Here is a 22,678-nt window from a genome sequence, read left to right as displayed (position 1 = left end):
GTAAAATGAAAAAAAAAAGTCAGAAAAAGATACAGATCTTTATAGTCATAAATTTCTATAATTTTTACAGCGAGCAGAAAATAGCAATTCCAAGATGAAAAAATAAGATAGTATTATAAATTACTCTATGATGACAATGATACAAGAAAAAGGGAAAAAAAAAAGAAGTAGAAAGGACTACATACAAGCTATAGCTATACATGTGCTACTTCTGCACTTCAAATAAACTTCGACAATCGAATGTATTAAAGTATCCCCTTTTGGGGGGCGGGTTATTTATTTTTATTGGAAAGGCAGATTATCTTCTGTCCTCTGGTTCATTCCCTAAATTGCCACAATAGCCGGAGCTGAGCACATCCAAACCCAGGAGCTTCTTTCAGGTCTCCCACATGGGTACACAGTCCACAAATTGGGCCATCTTCCATTGCTTTTCCAGGACATTAGCCCGGAGCTGGACGGGAAGTGGACACCAACTGGCATCTACAGGGGATCCTGGAGCTTGTAAGGGGAGGATTAGCCACATGAGCCACTGCCCTGGGCCCTGAAGTATCTTCTTAAAGGAATCTCGTAGTATACCAATTTGCTGCTATTTTACACTGTGAATGACTGATTTTATAAAACAAAGATAATTATGAACTGAACTTTAAAAAGGGTTTAAGTACAGGTATAATCCTAAAAATTTTATACTCAAACATTTTGAAGACATTACAACCAGCTGATCACAAATACCTATATATCTTTTAGGCAACTTAAAACTAGTATTTAAATGCCCTGTTAAGTTTTTTAAAACTATAAATTATAATATGCAATTTGTTCTGACGAGTCAGTACCTGAAATATTGCGGGAAGACAAAAGAAGCATCTTTCATATTATTAAAATTGTTGAATATTTATCTGAGAGGCAGACACAGAGTTTGCAAGCTTTGACCCACTAGCTCATTTAAATAGGCACAATGACTGGGGCTGGGCCAGTTGCAAGCTCAGTAACTGAGGAAGCAATCCAGCTCTCCCATGGCTTTGGCAGCGGCCCAGTTACTGGACACTGTTGCTTCCCAAGATCTGTACTGTTGGGAAGCTAGAGTCGGGAGGCAAAATAAGGAACTGTATCCAGGCACTCTGATGTGGGAGAGTGGCATCTTCATTAAAGCATTCAGCTAAATGCCTGCCCCACTGCTTCTGAAATCAATAAAGAGAGTAATGTGGTCACCATTACTACATTTATTCAACACTGCTCTCACAGCTCCAAATAGAACAAAACAAAAAAAGAGAGAGAAAAAAAAAAAACAGATCAGAGGCTCAGGGATTAGGAAAGAGAGCAGACGTGTTATTATCTGTAGGTACAATTTATAGAAAACAGGAATAAATGACTAAGGGTTAAATGGGAGTCTAAGGAGGTGGCTGCACAGAGGATGAATATCTAAATGTCAGCACTTTACAAACATCAACAGCAAATAACCAGAAAGTACCATCAGGGAGACAGTATCATGCATCTGCATAGTACCATAGGGTGCCTACTATCTACAAATGAATCTAACAAAAATATTAAAATGTCCACACAGCAAACACAAAATTATAGTGATTTATAAGGGACTTTAAAAGGCCTAAGCGAATGGTTAGGGACATCATATCCACAGATACTAATCAACACCTAATTCTACTTCGTGCACATACATTCAGTGGAATTCCTAAGAGAAGTCCAACACAGCTTTTGATACTGTGATTCTAAACGTACATGGAAAATTGAGAAGCAAATAATAGCTGGGATGCGTCTGAAGAAGTGGAGAAAAAGTCTCCCAGCAGAGAGGAATTCACTGAAGTGACAGCAATTACGACAAAGTGGTAAATGTGGCATGACACATTCATCAGTGGAATAAAACAAAGGTAAAAGCATAGCTGCACATGTAGGAACTTTGTTATGCAACAGAAAAAAAAAAACAACCATGAAAAGCAAAATAAGACTAGTAAAAAGTCAATAAAACATGAGCATTTTCTGACCTACAAAAATATTTCTTAAACATAAACAAAATCACTGACTACAAAAGTTGTCAATTTCACTACAATAAACTTAAGGGCTTTTTATTTATCATCACACTAAAACATGTGCTCCAAAGTTACAAGTTACAAAAAATTAACAGATTTTGCAATACTCCTAAGTAAAGAAACAAACAAAAATGAATTAATAAAAAGTTTCTATAAATGTAAAAAGAACACAGAAACATGCAAATACTAAGATGGCCTGTGGGCTCAGCACGATGGCTCAGTGGCTAAATCCTTGCCGTGCAAGCGCCAATATCACATACAGGCGCTGGTTCATGTCCTGGCTGTTCCACTTCCCAGCCAGCTCCCTGCTTGTGGCCTGGGAAAGCAGTCCAGGATGGCCCAAAGCCTTGGGACCCTGCACCCATGTGGGAGACCAGGAAGAAGCTCCTTTCTCCTGGTTTTGGATCAGCTCAGTTCTGGCCGTTGTGGCCACTTGCTGTGTAAAGCAGTGGAGATAAGATCTTTCTTTCTGTGTCGGTCAGGTTGCCTCTGTAAATCTGCCTTTCCAGTAAAAAAAAAATAAATAAATACATGAATCTCAACCAAAAAAAAAAAGATGGCCTAGTATTTGCACCAGACATTTATTCTCAAGACATTTATTCACAAATAAAACTTTACATGAAATGTTTCTAAACAGTCTATTTTTTTAAACAAACACTGTAAAGAATGCAAATATTCTTTGATAGTTCAAGATGTAACCAACAGTTAAGATTTTTTTCTTTTTTGAATGTGAGAATGAGGGCAACGGAGAGTCCACAGCCAAGTCTGTGCCAGGCCAAAGCTAGGAGTCAGGAACTCCATTCTGGTCTCCCATATGGGTAGTAGCTGCCCAAGTACTTGGTACATCTTCTGGTGCCTTCTTACGTGCCTTAGCAGGACGCAGGATCTGAAATGGAGCAGCCAGGACTGGAACAAGCCCTCTTATAAGGCATACTGCAGTGCTGCAAGTATGGTTACTTAACCTGCAGTGCCACAACACCAACCATCTTTTTCAAACTCTTGAGACTTCTCTGCCTATCCCAGAGTCCTTCACCCTTATCCTGGCCCCAAAACAAATAACAAGTGCAAAGACTATAGAAGCAAATATCATCGTATGACCAAGGCTGTCAGTCCAACCTTGTACTCCACTGAGGGTTTCTTCCCAGCATTTATGTATGCGGAAAGCAACATGCACTGCTGAAGAGCCTGGACTAGAGAACTAGGCACCTGGATCCCTATTCTGGTTATTCTGGGACTCAAATTGGCACTCATATGGGATGCTTACACCACAGCCTAGTACATCATGGTGACGGCCCCTGAAATTTATTTTCTATTTAGCAAACCCACATGAGGAAAAAGCAAAGTAATCGACATCGTCAGAAGGACTCTGGGAACAGGACAACTGAATCTCTAAGAAAGCTGGTGATGAATTTCTCGGGCATATGTGCACTCAAGGTCCCATCTATGTATCTTCTTAGGTGAGTATAAATTTAGTCAACAGACTAGCAAACCTGGTATTTCCATTGTGAGAAGTTGGTGTGATGGAGGGGGTGAACAATTCACTAGAGAGAGTGAGCAGAGCTAGGGTAACTGAACTCACCCTGCAAGGAGGCAGGAGACAGGCAGGTCCCCATGGAGTGGCTGACAACTGTGGCCACACAGATAGTGACCTGAGGGGTGCACCTGCAGTGCAGTCCCTTATTCCTTATGCTGACTGCCACCACATGCTCGGAAGGGAGCAGTGGGTGGAACACCTCAGGCTGTCTGTTCCAATATTGACCAATTAAAGAAGCATACTTGTAGCTACAATTGGATCCTCAGCTGGGATGAGCTTTCTCTGGTCCACCACATTTTTCTGGTAGGAGATTAGCGATTTTGCCCTGTGCTGGGGAATCTGTATTGTCCGTCATCCTAGAGGACTCCACCGAGTGCTCCAGGAACACCCTCCACAATTTCACAAATCCTTTTAAGCTTCAATAACACTGAGACTGTGGATCCAGTGGCACGGTGGCTAGGTCTGAGCTGCTTCACTTCCAATCCAGCTCCCTGCTGATGTGCCTATGAATGCAGGGGAGGATGGCCCCAGTGCTTGGGCGTTTGTACCCACGGGGAAGAAGCTCCAGGTTCCTGCTTTTGGATCAGTCCAGCTGCAGTCACTGCAGCCACGTGGGAAGATCTCTTTCTGTCTCCCCCTTTTCCCTTCTATGACCCAACCTTTCATATAAATAAATCTTAAAATAAAAATAATAATATTGCTAAGATTGTTAACCAATAAAAAGCTGATGGCAGAATGGCAGAAACCCTTGACTGAACGTATCTATTGACTCTATCAGCACTACAAATACTAAAGTATCTGACCTTTATTTTTTTTCTTGTCTCCTCAAAATTACATTATAAAGGAAGAAAAATTTTTATATGACTTTTAATATGTAGTTATGAAAGGATGAATACATTTCAGCTTTAAGCAACTTCAGAAAGAAATTATCTTGAATTTTAACCTTAACTATATCATATTCAGCAAAAAAGCTTAATATGACTTTATTCAATCAGACAGGCTAAATACAAATTCTATTATTGTAAAAAAAAAAAAAGAGGCGGAAAACATGCTGATAAAACTGTTCCTAGCAAACCAAGTCACACTCAATTTTCAAGTAAACCACATGGCATAACTATCACAAGAATTCTTGTATCTAGGAAGCGTCTTCAAAAGTTCATAGAAACTGGGCCCGGCGCGGTGGCACAAGTGGTTAAAGGTCCTCGCCTTGCACGCCCGGGATCCCATAGGGGCACCGGTTCTAATCCCGGCAGCCCCGCTTCCCTTCCAGCTCCCTGCCTGTGGCCTGGGAAAGCAGTCGAGGACGGCCCAAAGCTTTGGGACCCTGCACCCGCGTGGGAGACCCGGAAGAGGCTCCTGGCTTCGGATCGGCATAGTATCGGCCGTTGTGCTCACTTGGGGAGTGAATCATCAGACAGAAGATCTTCCTCTCTGTCTCTCCTCTCTGTATATCCGCTTTCCAATAAAAAAATAATAAAAATAAATCTTTAAAAAAAAAAAGTTCATAGAAACTGTGTTATGAAAACACTACCTATGAATTTTCAAGTGCTTTTCCCAAATGAATGTCTTTTAAGGTCATTTTCTCCCAGGCTTCTCAAGTAAGCTAGTACTTTTACATTACTAAATGAAGTGTAATCAAAATGTCACATAAAACTTCCCATTTGCATTTTAATTTAAAATAATAGTGCTGTACCTCTGAAGCATCTCCATAATTGAGTGAATCCATTTTTTCTGAGAGTCAGGAATTACCATTTGTGTACTGGTTATTGCTATATCAATAACACACGTTCCAGGAGCTGAAAAGAAGCTATCCTCTTCTTCATTTTCTTCTGTTATCAACTTAGCTTCTCCACCTCCAAAGACAACTGCTGAACTTAGTTTCTTATACTAAAAATGGAAAGAAACATGTTTTGTTAGCCAAAGTGTCCTGAGATAACTTTTGCTATGTAAAAATAGAATTTGGAAAATAAAATTGAATTGGAATTTAAACAGAATTGGTTCTACTCCTAGAATAGATCATTTGAGATTTCATTTTGGGCAGAATCCTTACTCAGAAGTTCTCCATGCAGCCCTGGAACCATTACCTTGTCCACAGTAACATCATCGTCATCATCAGACTTACTCTGTCGGCTTACCCGCATGACTTTCTGCAGTAACAAAGTGTTAGGACCCTTGTTTGGCACAGAGAAGACACTCTATGGATGCTTACTGACTGAATAAGCTAGGACAAAGTTTCCTGTCCTCTGCGTTTACATATTTATATAAACCAGCTCAGTTACCAGATATTAAGAAGTATAATTATATACATGATCACCTGGCAGACGCTGGTGCCTGCACTTCACAATTCTGTACAAAAATTCTCAAATCAAATACCTTATCAGTGTGAGAACAATAGCACGTGTTGATTTATGGTCTTCTTTAGGAAAGTATAATTTCTAACATTACCTGCTTGGCATTTAAAAATACAAATGTTTTTCCTTTGAAGATCTCTTTTCTTTCCTGCCGTCCCGACAGATCAATATTATTATTTCCAATGGCTGGTTCATCAATAGGTGGGTAAAAACTGTAAAAGTTTGTAAAGCATATTGTAGTTACACACTACTTTTAAATTGATTTAAATTTCTGATACCAGAAAAGCATAATTTCCATAAAATCACAACAAGTTCTTTTTAAGGTAAGATTTTGTTTTAATTTGGTACAAAATGACCAAAAGCCACCCATGTGCCTTTTCAGGAACTATAGTGAGAGGTACTGCACAGCACAGCAGGACTGGCTTTCAGTTCCTCAGAATAACCAAGGTAGACAATCATAATCAGACACATGGGAAACACACATGACTCAAACAGTTAATGTGAATTGCAAAAGGGTGGAGAGAAAAAAGATCAAATTTTATCAGTAGCTCATGTTTACTGGGGAGCCACTCTGTGTTACTAAGGCTCACATTTAGTTCTGTGAACACTACCATAATATTGTTTCAGAGCATTTTAGAAAAGTTCACAATAGTTTAAAACTTTCTCTAGAGTAAAGAACGTATTTTTCTGCTCTTTAATAAGATGCTATAATATTTTTTAAACGTCTGGGGAGATGAGAAGAAAGCAAGGAGGAAGTAAAACTGAACAGATAATTCTTAAAATCTCATTAGGCCATTCTTTGAATTCCCTAAGAGATTTTGTTACAGTTGATGCAGCTTGTCTCTTTAGCTCTCGGTAAAACCCAACATAAGGATGACTACAGGGAACAAGACAGGAAGAGGCAATTCACAACATTTAAGGGTTAACTCTCTTCAGAGAGCAACATCGAACAGGACAATCTTGCAATCTTAATGGTGATCAAAGGAGGTAGAACTGATTTCCCTGCTTCCTCCTTCCAGCTGCCATCTCGCTCCGCCTCCATTTCTCCTTGGCCACACAGAATATGATACATCTGCTAAAGTAAAGCTGAGTCTTGACAGAAAAGTGGAAAATTTATGACAACTTGAAGAATAGTAGCATTTCTCCAATCCATCACAACAAATGCTCTAAGTGTATCCTGAAATGATTTCTGCAAGCCAAAATCTCGGGGGACTGGGTGACAATATAAAATTCGAGCTACCATGTTAACTCTTCTGTGTCTAAGCTACTTTTAAAATGACATAGTTCGGGCCCGGCACGGTGGCGCAAGTGGTTAAAGGTCCTCGCCTTGCACGCCCAGGATCCCATATGGGCACCGGTTCTAATCCCGGCAGCCCCGCTTCCCTTCCAGCTCCCTGCCTGTGGCCTGGGAAAGCAGTCGAGGACGGCCCAAAGCTTTGGGAACCTGCACCCGCGTGGGAGACCTGGAAGAGTCTCCTGGCTTCGGATCGGCATAGTATCGGTCCGTTGCGCTCACTTGGGGAGTGAATCATCAGACAGAAGATCTTCCTCTCTGTCTCTCCTCTCTGTATATCTGCCTTTCCAATGAAAAAATATTAAAAATAAATCTTAAAAAAAAATGACATAGTTCACTTTTAGTAGATTACTGTACCTAAGAAAAGAGTTAGCTGTAATTTCGTTCAAAGAATTTAAGATTCTACACTGAACTAGGATCGTAAAAATAAGCATAGAATTTACCTTCAGCTTTTCCTAACAATACTATGAGAGTACTAACTATTTCTGAGTCTAGAATATTTGGTTCTTCCACTAAATACGATGAGGGCAGAAATCTAATAGTTTAAAAAAAAAAGATTTAATTATTTGATCGGATAGAGTTCCAGAGAAGGAACTCTGGGAGGGAAGAGAGAGCCAAGCCAGAGCACTATCTTCCATCTGTTGGCTCACTGCTTTCACTTCCCAAATGGCCTCAACAGCCAACGTGAACCAGGGTGAAGGCAGGAGCAAGGAGCTTCTTCAGGTCTCCCACATGGATGGAAGGGTCCCAAGCAGTTGGGTCATCTGCTGCTGCTTTTCCCAGGACATTAACAGGGAACTGGATCTAAAGGGGGTAAGTCAAGACACGAACTGGTATCCATATGCCATGCTGTCAGCACAGCAGGCGACAGCTGAGACTGCTGCACAACAACCTGAGTCCCTGTAAATTTTTTTGGCTTATTCAATCCTCAAGTGTATCTTCTGCCTGGTTTATGGTAGACATTCAACAGACATAAATATAAATTATAACTTTGATACATATACAAAGTATAAACATCTCTCAACTTGTGGACTACAAATTTAGGTATTAAAATTCTGGGATTAAAACAATGTACTGGGCCCAGCAGCGTGGCCTAGCGGCTAAAGGCCTTGCCTTGAACACGCTGGCATCCTATATGGGCATCGGTTCTAATCCCGGCAGCTCCACTTCCCATCCAGCTCCCTGCTTGTGGCTTGGGAAAAGCAGTCGAGGATGGCCCAAAACTTTGGGATCCTGCACCCATGTGGGAGACCTGGAGGAAGTTCTTGGCTCCTGGCATTGGATTGGCACAGCACCAGCCATTGCGCTCACTGGGGGAATGAATCATTGGATGCAAAGATCTTCCTCTCTGTTTCTCCTCCTCTCTGTATATCTGGCTTTGTAATAAAAATACATAATAAATATTTTTTTACAAACCCACAATGTACCTTGGTTTACTTTAAACACTGTGTAATTTGAAACTCACCACTAGGTACAATCTACCTTGACAAAAACACAGATATAGGGAAGAACTACCCTGAGCAAAGAACACCGATGCATTAGTGGGTAGCTGGAGAGAAAGCCGTACTTGACCTGGCACACAGACTGCGATCTCAGCTTCACCCCTGTGCTCCAACTCCAGGACAAACACAGATGATTAATAACACAGTGAGAAAAAGCGTGCCATGTTCTGAACTTCAGATTCCTGGATGAGGCTTTCATTTCTCAGTGTACTGATGAGAACAGAGATTAGTGAGAACCATACAACTAATTAAAGTCACTATTTCTGAAGTAATGTTTTCAAGAAGTTTCAAAGCATTTCTGGTGCTCCAGTGATCAGACAGCTAGTAAGAAAACTAGAAAACACAAATATAATCTGATAGAAATATAGATTAGAGGCAGGCTGCTTCAATAGAAGGCTACCACAAATACAAAGTAGCATAAAAATATTTGAAAATATACTTGGCCTGATTGTATAAAATGTTAAGAGCCATAAGTAAAATAATGTTTTCATAGTAACTGGCACACATTATCCACATATTTATGTAAAGATAATCAAGAAATACTTTTTACCATTTACATCATATACTTGTACATAAATGTTTATCTCATCTTCAATAAATATCTTCTAACCCACAATAATTCATTTTGCTTTTGTCTTTTAAGATTTTTCAAACACACTGAGCACGGATTTCTCCAAACACACTGAATACAGTGAAATCAGTATCCCCAGCAACAACTACTCCCCCAGGACCTGCACAGCTCCCTGTTTCATCAGTGTGCTGGGAGCATGTTCCTGCTTTCTCGAACCACTTACTACACTGCTTCTTTACATGATCTCTAAAAGCTTAGCCCAAGGGGCAGCTACAACTTGCAGGTGTGCGGCACAATGCTTTGCCTTGGATTTTAACTGATTATATATGCTGTTCTCTACTAGTACAAACTTGCTAAATGTTCATGTACTGACTGTTTCAGATTGGTGTGTTTATTAGGCCTAAAACCTAATGGCAAGCTAGTGAGGTCAAATTTGTTCCAGTTTCACACTTGCAGGCAATAGACAGACTGCTGGCTCAGAGACAAAGCAGGCAGCATAAGCATCACTGTTTGTAGGTCACGTCCCTGATCAAGGACCGTGGCAGGATAGTCAGTATCTTGTGTGGATTGTGCTACCAGGGAGAGAACACTGACCTTGGGCCCGCCCGTTTCGTAACAAGCAGCCAAAAAGCCTGCTGTTTGAGAACAGGCTCGTGTAAAAGGCCTTCAGAGCACTGCATTTTTGGCACACCACACAAGCTGTGTAAGAATACAGGGTACTTGGGCCCGGTGCAGTGGCGCAAGTGTTTAGGGTCCTCGCCTTGCACGCCCGGGATCCCATATCCCATAGGCATTGAAGGCTAGTTCAATCCAAGCAACCTACTATCCAGCCCCCACACACACACTTGCAGATGCCTTTCTGTCTAGCCACCCCTGTCCCTGCCCTGGTTTTCATGCTCTCCAGTGGGAGTGGTTACCCACAAGGGAGGTGCCCACTATCTTCCTACTAGGCCAAGCCAACTTCCGGATTGTGCACTCTCCAGGTGGTTCTGGCACTTAACTTAACAGAATTGGACTCCTGTGCCAGCCTCTGCCATCTGATGATGTGGCAAAGCCCAACCAACCCTCACCCACTCTAATTTTTGCTTGCACCAGTCAGAACAGTCAGCCCAATCTGGCCCTTCCCCAATCTAGCTCACATGAGGCCCACAGGTGTTGTAGCCCTGCCTAGTCTGGTCTGCCCCCATCCCAACTCATGCTCTCCAGTGGGAGTGGTTGTCCAGCAGAGGAGCCCACATTCCCCTGGCGGCTTTACCTCCTCTCCCCTTCCCCCCGCCCCACCCCGGTTCTCAAGTGTGCTATTTGGGCACTGCAACCATATCTGGTATGGCTCATCTCACGTTGGCATTCCTCAATGTGCACTGGTATGTGTTGTGACCGAAACTGGCCTGACCCACACTCTATGCTGGTGCTCAGATTCGCCAGCAGTTGATGTGAATGGGTTCAGCCTGGTCTGCCCCCAACCTATGCCATATGCATGATGTAAAGATTTATTTCATCTTTATTACAAAGTCAGATATACAGAGCAGGAGGAGAAACAGAGAGGAAGATCTTCCATCTGATAATTCACTCCCCAAGAGACTGCACCAGATGAAGCTAAGCCGATCCAAAGCTTGGACCCAGGAACTTCCTCCAAGGTCTCCCACGTGGGTGCAGGATCCTGAGACTTTGGGCCATCCTCCACTATTTCCCAGGCCATAAGCAAGGAGCTGGATAAGAAGCAGGGCTGCCAGGATTAGAATCAGCACCTATATGGGATCCCAGCGTTTGCAAGGCGAGAACTTTAGCTGCTAGACCACCACACCTGGCCCAAGATAAAAATAAATATTAAAAAAAAAAAACCTACTACTGCCTGCCTGCCTTCCTTCTTTACTTTTCTCCCTCCCTCCTTTCTCTCTTTTCCCTTCAAGGTCACCAGCACTGGATAGTCTTTGGCCAGATCTTCAAATATCCACAAGGTAACATGGGCAGTGATTCTAGGCTGTTGTGCCGCCTCTGTGTGTATGCTTTACCCTGATCCTCTTCTGGCCACTCTGGAGGAGGTCAGCACCTCATTGGGCCACCAGGGCAGAAAATGAAAGGCCACGTGGATGGGGCCAGCAGAAAAGCAAAGAGCAAGCTACAAAGGAGACTCAGCATCTCAGACAACGTCCACAGAAGCCTGCTGACAGTGGCTCTCTAAGGTTCTGTCACCTGCCTACTTCTGCATTTCCCCTGGTGACCATGTCCACACTCAAAGGATGTGTATGAGGCTGAAGGTGATATTAAAAGAGGATGGGGAGGCCCGGCACAATGGCTCAGTGGATAAATCCTTGCCTTGAAAGCACTGGGATCTCATACGACTAAATCCTTGCGGTGCATGCCCTGGGATCCCATTTGACTGCCAGTTTGTGTCCTGGCTGCTCCACATCCCATCCAGCTCACTGCCTGTGGCCTGCACAAGCCTTGGAGGATTGCCCAACGTCTTGGGATCTGCACCCACATTGGAGTCTTGGAAGAAGCTTCTGGCTCCTGGCTTCAGGTCGACTCAACTCTGGCCATTGTGGCCACTTGGACATTGAACCAGGGGAATGAAAATCTTTCTCTCTGTCCTACTCTCTATAAATCTGCCTTTCCAATAAAATAAATAAATTTTTGGAAGTAGAAGGACAAAAATCACAAACTACCACTACTACCCAGTACTTCATACCCATCGTGATGTAGCATAACACATAACCATGTGTTTATGGTGATGCTGATATTAACAAATCTATATCTGTCAGTCCTATAAAACATAGCTCATACATATGTATGCAATAAGACATGCTTATGAACACGAACCACTTTGTTACTGCTCTAACAATAAAATGAGTGGGCCCGGTGCAATGGCTCAGAGATTAAATCTTTGTCTTGTAAGCACTGGCATCCCACATGGGTGCTGATTTGTGTTCCAGCCGTTCCACTTCCCATCCAGCTCCATGCTTATGGCCTGGGAAATCAGCAGAGGAAGGCCCAAAACCTTGGGATCCTGTGCCCATCTGGGAGACCCAAAAGAAGCTCCTGGCTCCTGGTTTCAGATCAGCTCAGTTTTGGCTGTTGCAGCCATTTGGGAAGTGAACCAGCGGATGGAAGATCTTTGGCTCTGTCTCTCTTTCTCGTCATAAACCTGATCTGTCTTTCCAATAAGAATAAATAAATCCTTACAAAATAAAAACATTAGTAACACTGCAACATGCTGATAAAAAACTTTTGAAATTCTTAACTTGCTTAACACTCCTAAACTTAAGGCCATTTGAAATAGCCAGTCATTCTATAGAATCAATGTAAGCTTGTAATCATACAATCTGGCCACACTGAAGGCTTTTGGGCAGCAGGTTAGGGGTCTAACAGGTTGCAGGCAGTCGCACCCATGGCAGGAAATGTGGGGTGATCCAACCAACAGCCTTTGGTGTCACCAAGAACCCCAGGCTTTCGGGACTGGTTGGTCCCAGGCAAGGCAGGATCCCCAATCTCAGGGAGCACAGAGTGGGCTGTGTGTCCTAGCGCTGAAACACACAGTGCATGCTGTGCTGCCTGCCCTGAATCCAGTGCAGAGGAGAGGAGCATGTCCAGGTGCACTCGAATGAGTCGGCCTGCTCCTACAAACCAGCTGAGGTCCTCAGATGCCACCTCAAAGACAGAAAAGGCCAGAAACTTCTCAGAGTTAGTGACAGTAATCTATGGACACAGCCAACAGAATCAGCTAAGTTTTCTATGGCTCCTGAGATGTAGCCATTAGGTGAGATGCAGAGAGCTTTCTGAACCTTCACACCTAATCAGTTCGAAGCAGCTATAGAAGATGAGACAAATGTATATCCTCCAGCAGCCCTTAAGAAAAGGGGTTGGAAATCTCTTAGTGGGAGAGTGAAACAGGACACATAAGTAGCAAGCTTAGCATCACCAACTGGAAGTCAAAGCCCCCCTACCTTATGCAATGTGGTCTATCTACTTGTCAATCAGATGGCCCCTTCCTCAGGAGGCACTCCCCTCACCTGGGACTTGGGGTGGTATTAGGTACTACCCCTCTTTCCAGACTCAAAAGAAGCCAGTCAATGGCAAGCAGCACTTTCTCTTCCCTACCCAAGATAACAAGATTAAAGCAGAAAATCTCTTTACAACCCTTCCTCTCTCTGGCCACTCTAGCACTAAGTGAGTGTCTGTGATGGCCTTATCTTTTAAGTAAACCTTACCAAGAAAAAAAATACAATCTATTTTGTCACATACCCTATAATTCACTGACTTGTATATTTTGAGTAAACAAGCTCTTCTCCTATGTAACTGACTAAAGACATTTACCATTTTGTAATGCTCAGCATTTTGATCATACAATTTGGAATAAATAATAACAAATACTTTCCCTTGTAACCCTAATTCTTACTGCTTTAAAGCATCACTAACAATATCCATAAACAGATCTCCAAGTCTAGTGGCTCACAAATCTGGCACATATCATCCACATTTTGCTGCAATTACCAATAATCAACATTTCTTTTAACAGGCAAGTAGGATGAGAGCAAGCCATGTGCTCAGGTTTTATAGATGGAATTACTAATCTAGAGCTACTACACTGTGTCAGTGATCTCATTTTGAAATGAGGTAACAAAAGCAGTGCCCAGTGCCGTCAACATTTAGGTCCAAATATGTGGTTCTCCAAGAGGGTTGCTGCAGCCCCACTACCAAGGGTACCTCACCCATGACCCCGACACTGGCACATGAGCAATGCTGACCTATTTACCATGCTACAACAGTTTTTTGTTATATATTAGCAGTTAACATCTGTTTCACAGAGCTAAGAAATAACCAATTAAGAATTTGGGGTACTCTTTCTTTACATTTACATACTAACTGAAAAAATCTCATTAAATGGAACACACAACACACACAAGAAAAACGTGGAACACAGCAACTATCACATCTAGAATTCCAGAGAGTTAAATAGTAATGCGCTCATCTTTTCTGTCATATGTTGTTAATTAGAAACACATAATATACCTTTCTATTTGTGGAGGCTGTTTCTTGGACTGAACTGCTTGGAGAAATTCAGTAAAATACTCTGGCTTTACAATGGGGCATCCACAAATGAGTGCACAAATCGTCTAAAAGAAAGAAAATATATGTGGATATATATATATATATATATAGTCATTATAATAGCTTCTTCTAAAGAAAACATTCAAGTTATAAACTACAAACATGCCTTTCTAATAATTGTTTTCTTTCCTTTTCTTAAGTTGATAAATGAAGTCACAATCTGTAAAATAGAATTTCATATTTGCTCAGTTTTATACCACAAACCAGAACTACTCAATTATCAGAAGCCAATGACACAGTAGTCCTTTGGGATAGGCAGAATAACACAAAGACTTTAAAAATGCATTCCAATTTGAAAAACATTACAAGTACACGTTCAGGCTGAAGAAATCTAACCCATCCTGCAGAGGCAATACACATTAAGAGATAAATGGAAATTTCTTTGGAGCCTTACTGCTTTCAGAAGGAGTAAGAGTATAGAATAAAGCCTCTTCAACACAGTAAGTCAAGGAGCAACTGGTTAGGCTCAGTGGAAGCTGATGCACACATAAAGAGAGAACGAAACTGTGAACTAACGTGAATCAAGCTATCAGCCTCAAGTAACACACATCCACAAACTCATAAAGGACTAGAAAATACTACTGTGGGCAATTAAAATAAGAGCTGGCATATTCTAGGAAATAATCCAACTATACAGTTTATACATATGTTTTCAATAATGCAGGCGTTAGGAGCGACCAGATTGAGGGTATCTCTAAAGACTGGAATCTGACAGATCCCAACTTCCTATGTGAATGAGATCATCCAAATCCAACATAGAGTATTTAAGTTCAATCAATACAGGACTGAATAAAACTGCAACACGCGCGATTCTGGGCTAAGCACGTAAGTGCTCCGAGTCGCAATTTGCTCTTCAAAATATAAAAGCTGAACTAAATACTCCTCAGGTTTCCCTCTGGTTCTAACATTCAATAATCTAAACAAAACAAAAGCAAAAAGCAAAACAAAACAAAACAAAACCCTATAAGCCTAACTATGCATTGAGAACGCTGAGCAAAAACTAATGATCAGGGTTTATTTTGATGTTTATTTTGCAAAAAGTGATCAGAAACACCAAAGAAGAAACGCTGCACACTCCATGGTGGTGTCTCTAATGGTGGTCATTAGCATGTCAGGTACTAGAAGTGTCCAGCTCTGAGGACTTGGCAAAATCTCCCAAGACAATCAAAGCATCTTTGACCTTATTTCAGGCTTCTAAACCCATGTATCATTACCTACTCCATTTGAGTAACTTAATATCTTAAGGGGGTTATGCTGAGCTAACATTTAAATATGTCCTCATGCATATTTTGGTTTTACAAATGTTTTATGAATCTATTACCTGTGAATTTATCAACATGAGTATTTTTTCAGTAAGTCTTGCTGCAGAAGCAAAAAAATCAATGTCCTAAATTTTCCAAGAGGGAACTATCTTTGTTCAGGGTAACTTCACCATGGTACAAATTTAACTTCAGGTTCAATCTGGGCAACAAGCCTTTCTCTTTGACAGCTATTTCATGCACATATATGTCCACACATAAGAGCCATTTATGCATAAATTAGAATATAACACTAATATTTAATTAATTATAACAAAAGGCTTATGCATCTTCAAACACAGGAACCAAAGTATTTGTGCTTTTCAGCCTAAAACAATCCCACATATCTTTTGCACAGTCAGCCTGTCTGACGAATCACATCTTAAATGCCATTCTTCAATTACTTTTGGATATATCAAATCTGATGAAAATACAAAACCTGAAAATATACCAAAATACATCACTGCTTTAATGACTAGTCAGCATCTTTGGAAGGTACATATCCATACATCTCAGGGCTTTAAAGATACAGCAAAGATTTCTTTGCGTGATTATAACTTAACTGAGGGAGCATGAGACCATGAGACAATGTCAGAGACTGGAGGAAGACAATCTGACAGAAGAGACACATGGTGCTAACTCTGTGCTGTGGTGAGTTCACTCAAGGTCCCAGAACTTGTTTTAATATGGGAACACAGTTCAACTTACTTTAATGGTGACTTTCACTGACATCATGACAAGGTGAGTACATTCTTTTGTCCAGCTGTTCACAGTGAGTCCTCCAAGTTGCAACACAGCTTGATTTAGAGCAGTTTTCCCAGACACATCTAAACAAGAAGAACAGGCAACCAAAGGTTCATACTCTACCCTGTGAATGACAATAAAGTTACGTTATCACAGTTACAAAGAGTTTAAACTTTACAATACTTTACAACTTTAAACTTACAACATATTATTCATTTAATTTTGACACATTATAAATTTGTAACTTAGGAAATTCTTACCTCCTAAGTCTTGTATTCCCAAAGAAGAAAAAGACATGGCCAACATCAACATTACATTTTAACTTATGGAGCATCAAACAAACGAGGCTCCTATCACAACTCACAGGGACTAACACAAACTTTTACTCACCTGTCACCCCCCACCTGTGATCCACAAAATATACCAACCACACAGAGTTCACTACTGTGCTAAACGGGAAGTCAATTATACTGTCACCTTATAATCCTTATCTTTGCTTTAAAATTCAATTGTTGTGAAATAAAATTGTCCACTTTAATCTAATTTAAAACGTGTGGAGCCAGTGCCATTGGTTTGGTACACTAAGCTTCCACCAGGATTCCACATGGGCAACAGTTCATACCCCAGCTTCCCAAACGTGGATCCAGCTCCCTGCTTGTGGCCTGAGAAGGCAATCAAGGACAGCCCAAAGTTGTGGGACTCCTCAGCCATGTGGGAGACTCAGAAGAGGCTCCTGGTTCCTGGCTTCAGATTGGCCCACCTCTGGCTCTTGTGGCAACTTGGGAGTGAATTAGTAAGGCAGGATCTCTCAGTCTCTCCTTCTCTCTGTTCATCTGCCTTTCATGTAAAAGTAAATCTTTAACAACAAAAATTAAATAAACAAATCCATACCTGAATTTACTTTCAAACACTCCAAAGGTGACTCTATCCCCTGTCTTCAAAGTTTGGGGAAGGTGATTTTGCATTTTTGCCTCATTAACAAAGGTACCATATTTAGAATTATCTTTGATTGTCAATACAGGGATTTCATCAGTTTGACTCTGAAAATTAGAGAAGTAATTACGAGTCTTTTACAGCTCAAGCACATACAATCCAGGGGGAAATGATTCACAGGAGACATTTGATAACTTTTGAAAAGGGTAAAATAATAAACAGCTGCATATCCTGCCACCACAGGGAATGACAGCTACTGTTCTGGCTGCCTTCAAAGGACTAATTAGCAATTAACATAAATATCTCCCTTTAAGAAAATCTCTGAATTTCAGAATTATAACTCTTAGAACACACATTTTTCTTTATTTCTGTAAATCAGTTGGGACTTTCCCAACCCTTCCATTTCACACACTTGAGAATTTTATGATTGGCAGCAGTTTGCTTCATGCATAACATGACAGCTTCAGTCCTAAGTTTTCGTTTTGTTTTGTTTACATTATCAAAAGCACATGGTAAACACTGGGCGAGTAAAAACAAGGCATAAAGCCTAGAGGTTCTGACTTTTGGTAATAATTTTATTTTCTCTATTGCAACTTCTATAATAATGCTTTTCTACAACACAAATAGACACAAAACCTAAATGCCAGTAAACTAATCCATCACTTATGCATTTGTCACATTTGTTCAAACTAACTGCTTACTTTCACTTTCTTGTTCCTACCACGAAGATTTTGAACGTATTTATTCATATATTTTTATCACTCTCATCACCCGTGGTTCTGGTGAAAGCTAACAAATACCTTCCAAGCCATGCAAAAGAGCTGTGGATCAGAAGCAACAGTTGTCTTCCCCGGGAAAACCGTCATTCCCACTGCGGAGCCTCCCTTTACACACCCAGACTTTGTGTCCATCAGTCACATACTCTCTTTAAGAGCGAGCATCATGAATGTATCACAGCTAAGCCCAATAACTCTCACCACGGAACAGTCAATGTTGTTAAGTAAACAAATACAAATACAACCTACTTTCTCCAAGTTTCTAAGTCACTGAAACAAAAGCATAAAATGCTCAAACAGCTCTCTCTCACATCAAGGCAATATACTGTGATTTCAACTCTCACTGCAAGCTAGCAAAATACAATCAGGAACATACCAAGTTGGTCACAGCAAAATTAGCGGTTAACACTGCATGATTTCGACTGATTGACTGATCATCTTCAATTAGAATAGCACAGTTTTTCCTTCCAACGACGTACTCAGTGCCAGTCAAAAGTCTGTATGGTTCTAAGAGGAATAAAATCATGAGACACAAACACACATACATAAATGTGTACATTATATAGGATAAAATTCATGATGTGTCAAGAAAACACTTTGCTATTTCAATGTTAATCAGTTTTACATAAATTAAACTCCCATTTTCTATTAAACACTTATTGAGGAATATCAAAAGATCACCTACATTAATGCAAGGGCATACCATTTCTCTCAAGGAATAACAACAGTGAAAGGAATTAATACTTTCCCAAAGTATACATTTACTGAAATCCCAAGTAAAGTCCCAATATGAACTTGACTGGAGCTTCCATCCATTAGTTCACTCCCCAAATGGCCACAACAAAAGAGCTGTGCCGATCTGAGACCAGGAGACAGGAGCTTCTTCCAGGTCTCTCATATTGAGTGCAGGGTCCCAAGGCTTTGGGTCATCCTGGACTGCTTTCCCAGGCCACAAGCAGGGAGCTGGATGGGCAGTGGAGCAGCTGGGATAAGGTCCGGTGCCCATATGGGATGCCAGTGCTAACAGTAGAGGATTAGCCAGTTGAGCCATCACACCAGCCCCTATTCTTTGTTTGTAAATTTTTACCTTACTTTACTTATTTGGAGGACAGGGATACGCGTTCTGACTCACTGCCCAAATATCCAGGGTATCTGAGCCCTGGACTCAAACTAGGTCTGCCCACAGGTGGCAGTAACTCAACTCTGAGCTGTGGCCAAGGGTGCACTTTAGCCAACAGCTGGAGACAGGCTGAACAGGACTCCCAGGCTAGCCCTGCTACACAGTGCCAAATGTCTGCCCTGAGCAGTGCTATCCCTGTAACAGATGGCTAAGTCTCAGCCTGTCACCTACTCAGACCAGGTCCTGAGGGCAAATGCCTTCTCACTGCACACTCAGACCAGGCCAACCGTGAGCTGCAACTAACCAATCCCGCCGTTTCTGGAAGTCACCTCCTACCATCTGCTGGACTGTTGGGTACTGCTCTCTCAACCTCCACTGGCTCGGGCCACACCTTGATTCATGAAGCCTTTCCTCAGGTATGCTGTGCCAAACTCAATTTGTCTCAGGTCTGTCTTCTTTTCACACATCCACAGGAACTCTGAGAGCCACAAGACAAACTAAAATCTCTATGGTCTGGCCTTGCACTGGTGCAAGTTCATAGGGATGCCTATGTTGGTGTTTACAAAAGTCCTTCAGAGGCCAGATCATATTAATTCTCAGTTTGCATGCTGGCTTCGCATGTGGGCACTGGTTCAACCCCAAGCTTCTCCACTTCCCATCCAGCTCCCTGCTTCTGGCTGGGAAAGCAGTGGAGCATGACCCAAGTTTCCTGCACCCCTATATACACATGGGAGACAAGACGAAGCTTCTGGCTCCCAGCTTTGCACTGGTCCAGCTCTGGCCATGGAGGCCATCCCGAGAATGGAAGACTTCTCTGTCTTTCCTGCTCTCATTCAAGTGAAATAAAGAAATCACCTTCTTTTTTTTTTGTTTAAACTTCTTAAATAACCAGTCAACACTGCCTCTTGGGAGACCCTTTTTTTCCCAATCACAATGTGAACACCCTGAGCATACAGGCAATCATGGGTTTACTGGCTTACCCTTTTATCAGCCAATAAGGACCACAAACACCAGGCAGGCAACTAGCAACTTCCACTAGGGAAGTGCAGACACACAAGAAAGGGGCGGGGTGAAGTGGCCTGGCTTTTGCTGCAGCTCCCCTGGGACACCAGCATCCCAGGTTTGTGCAGGGGGTCCAGCCCAGCACCGCCAAGGCGCACTCTGACAGACAGCAACTGAGGCCCTTGCATCCCGGGGTTCCTGGCTTGGGCCTGACCAGCCCCAGTGTTGGACACATCTAGGGCAGTGAACTCGGAGATGCAAGATTCTGGTCTCTCTTTCAAAAAGAAAAAGTCTGGGCTGTCCCCTCTTGCTGACAGCACGGAAACGCGTCTGAAACAACAGAAAGCTCCGTGCACCTGTTTCTCCTCAGCCACCTCAGCCAGGGCTCAGCGAAGGGCCAGCCGCCCCACCGCCCATGCCCACTGCACAGCGCCGGGGTCCCACGGCCACTGCACAGCGCGGGACAGGGCCGGGCGTCCACCCGCCCAACCCCGGGGCCGAGGACAGCCGGCCTTCCCCGCCACGGCGCAGCCGGGACCACCACGCGCGTGCCAGACCCCCGGTTTCCTTCCCGTTCCGCCGTGCCCCGGAAGGTAAGGGGACCCGACCGGAAGCGACCCTCCCCGACTTCCTTCCCCGCGTTGGCGCTCCTCCGAACCCGGGCCCTCTGTCCCTCTCTGTCCTTACCTCGGGCTGGGCCCGCGGCCGGGAGGAGCTTCCACATGGGCCCTGCTGCCGGCCGACGCGACCGGCGCCAGCCCGCCTGCCAGCCGCCCGAGCTGCGGGGCGAGCGCTCCCGGGCCGCGCGAGCCTCTGTGCCGCCGGCGGGATGCAGCGGGCGTGCGGCCAGGGCGCGGGGCCGCCACCTGCTGGGGAGCCAGGAACAGCGCTGTCTACAAGTTCACCAGGTACTTGTTGGCAAGAATTGCAGAGTCCCCTAAGAAAAAGCTCTGAGAAAAACTTTGCAGTGTTATTTGCTATACGTTTAATAAAATTAATGCAAAATCAATCAAGGAGAAGAAAAGATGTGTTTTAGCCAAGTATGTTTGGAGACCATTGGAATGTGATTCCAGTTGACTGCTGTCCAGTTTTGGTTTATGTCAACTCTTAAGAGTTAAGTCCAGCATGAAATTGTCTCCTACTAGACAAAATAATTGTGGTAAATAACTGACAAATTTGAAAAAAGGAAAAGAAACTGGATGCCTATATTGTCGTAGTGCCACTTTGGTAGAGTCTAACTTAGTGGGTTGCCTGTCAGAAGCCTGTTCAGAAGGCATTTTTTGGTATTGCCTTTTGTGCATTTTATTATGAAAATGCTGCAGTCATATTTAGTGAAAAAAGATCTGAATTACTGCTTATAATAGAAATAAAAGCAAGCATTGGTTGCTTAAACTGGTTTCTCATGTCCAACCAGAGAAAAGAGAACTTCAGTTAAGATAAGATAAGTAAATGCACACACATACACCATATATACTTTTTTGAGGGGGAGGGGTAGCTAAAAGGAAAAGAATTGTATGTAATACTTTAATAAATTCCTAAATTATTTGACAACTGACATTTTCATTTTGGAAATTCAACTAAATCTAAAAGCATTGTAAAGTTACTATGGTTAAAAACGAATAAGAAATTTAAATTATCTTTGTTTCTCTGGTTTTTTTTATAACATGTAGAGCTGCTATTTTACTACTTGGGGAATGGGAAGTGAAAATTGGACCCTGGAGGGTTTCTACACGCTTTCATCACTTCTCTTTTAGAGAATATTAAAACATCCAGTGTTAACTGGAGTAAAACAATTACTAAGTACCATCAGAAAGGAAAGCCTTGAGTTTGTTAGCATTGTGACCTCCTGGAAGGAGAGATGTTGAGGGTGTTGAAAACAGTGCTTTTCCATGTGTCTGGTCTCTGATCCAAGTTATACGCGCAAACAGAAGCTATGAGCTTTCAGGGCACACACTACTTTAAATGTATAATGCAACTTGCTGCCAGAACCAGATGTGTTGAAGAAAGAAAACAAAACCACCTCCTTTCTATAGCCACCTTTCCATAGCTATTAAAGTCAAGTTTACTGTTCTGTTTTAACAAGTTTGTATTTTATTTTGCATAGCCGCACATCTGCTTATTTAAAAAATATACTTACACTTTGGTAGTAATGGTTCAGTACAAGTGAGTATTACAGCTTAATGTCTCTGTGTTCTAATTCTAAGTGTTCTTTTATTCCAGGTCTTATAGAGCAGATAAGACATCTGTAAGGTCATTTTTTGAAATATATTATAAAATAATAAAAAAGCTAACATAATTAAAAAAAAAAGAATTGCAGAGAGAGCAGGAGAGACAGACAAATCTTTCAGCTGCCCTGTGGTTCCCGAATGGCTCAAAGATCAGGGCTGGACCAGGCCCAAGTCAGG

General features: G+C 42.2%; 1 protein-coding gene across 4 annotated transcripts in view; it reads right to left on the bottom strand.

Annotated features, from left to right (window-relative positions):
- The window catches only part of LOC121167085 (nibrin-like), a 36,281-nt gene extending 15,237 nt beyond the window's left edge, over nt 1–21,044 (bottom strand). For 3 of the 4 annotated variants that reach the window (XM_040996461.1, XM_040996464.1, XM_040996462.1), the window contains exons 1-8: nt 20,961–20,997; nt 19,601–19,603; nt 18,528–18,658; nt 17,334–17,482; nt 16,407–16,566; nt 14,302–14,405; nt 6,019–6,136; nt 5,267–5,460 (exon numbers count right to left, since the gene is read on the bottom strand). In XM_040996461.1, coding sequence (XP_040852395.1) covers nt 5,267–5,460; nt 6,019–6,136; nt 14,302–14,405; nt 16,407–16,566; nt 17,334–17,482; nt 18,528–18,658; nt 19,601–19,603; nt 20,961–20,997 — 896 coding nt within the window. Of the gene's footprint in view, nt 1–5,266; nt 5,461–6,018; nt 6,137–14,301; nt 14,406–16,406; nt 16,567–17,333; nt 17,483–18,527; nt 18,659–19,600; nt 19,604–20,960 lie in introns of all 4 variants that reach the window. The other variant, XM_040996460.1, reaches the window with a different exon arrangement.
- Nucleotides 21,045–22,678: the final 1,634 nt, after the last annotated feature.

The sequence above is a fragment of the Ochotona curzoniae genome, unplaced genomic scaffold, assembly GCF_017591425.1.
Source record: "Ochotona curzoniae isolate NIBS_2020 unplaced genomic scaffold, NIBS_Ocur_1.0 patch314, whole genome shotgun sequence".
Taxonomy (NCBI): domain Eukaryota; kingdom Metazoa; phylum Chordata; class Mammalia; order Lagomorpha; family Ochotonidae; genus Ochotona; species Ochotona curzoniae.
The sequence above is the reverse complement of the archived record's forward strand: the minus strand, read 5'-3'. Positions and strand labels throughout refer to the sequence as shown.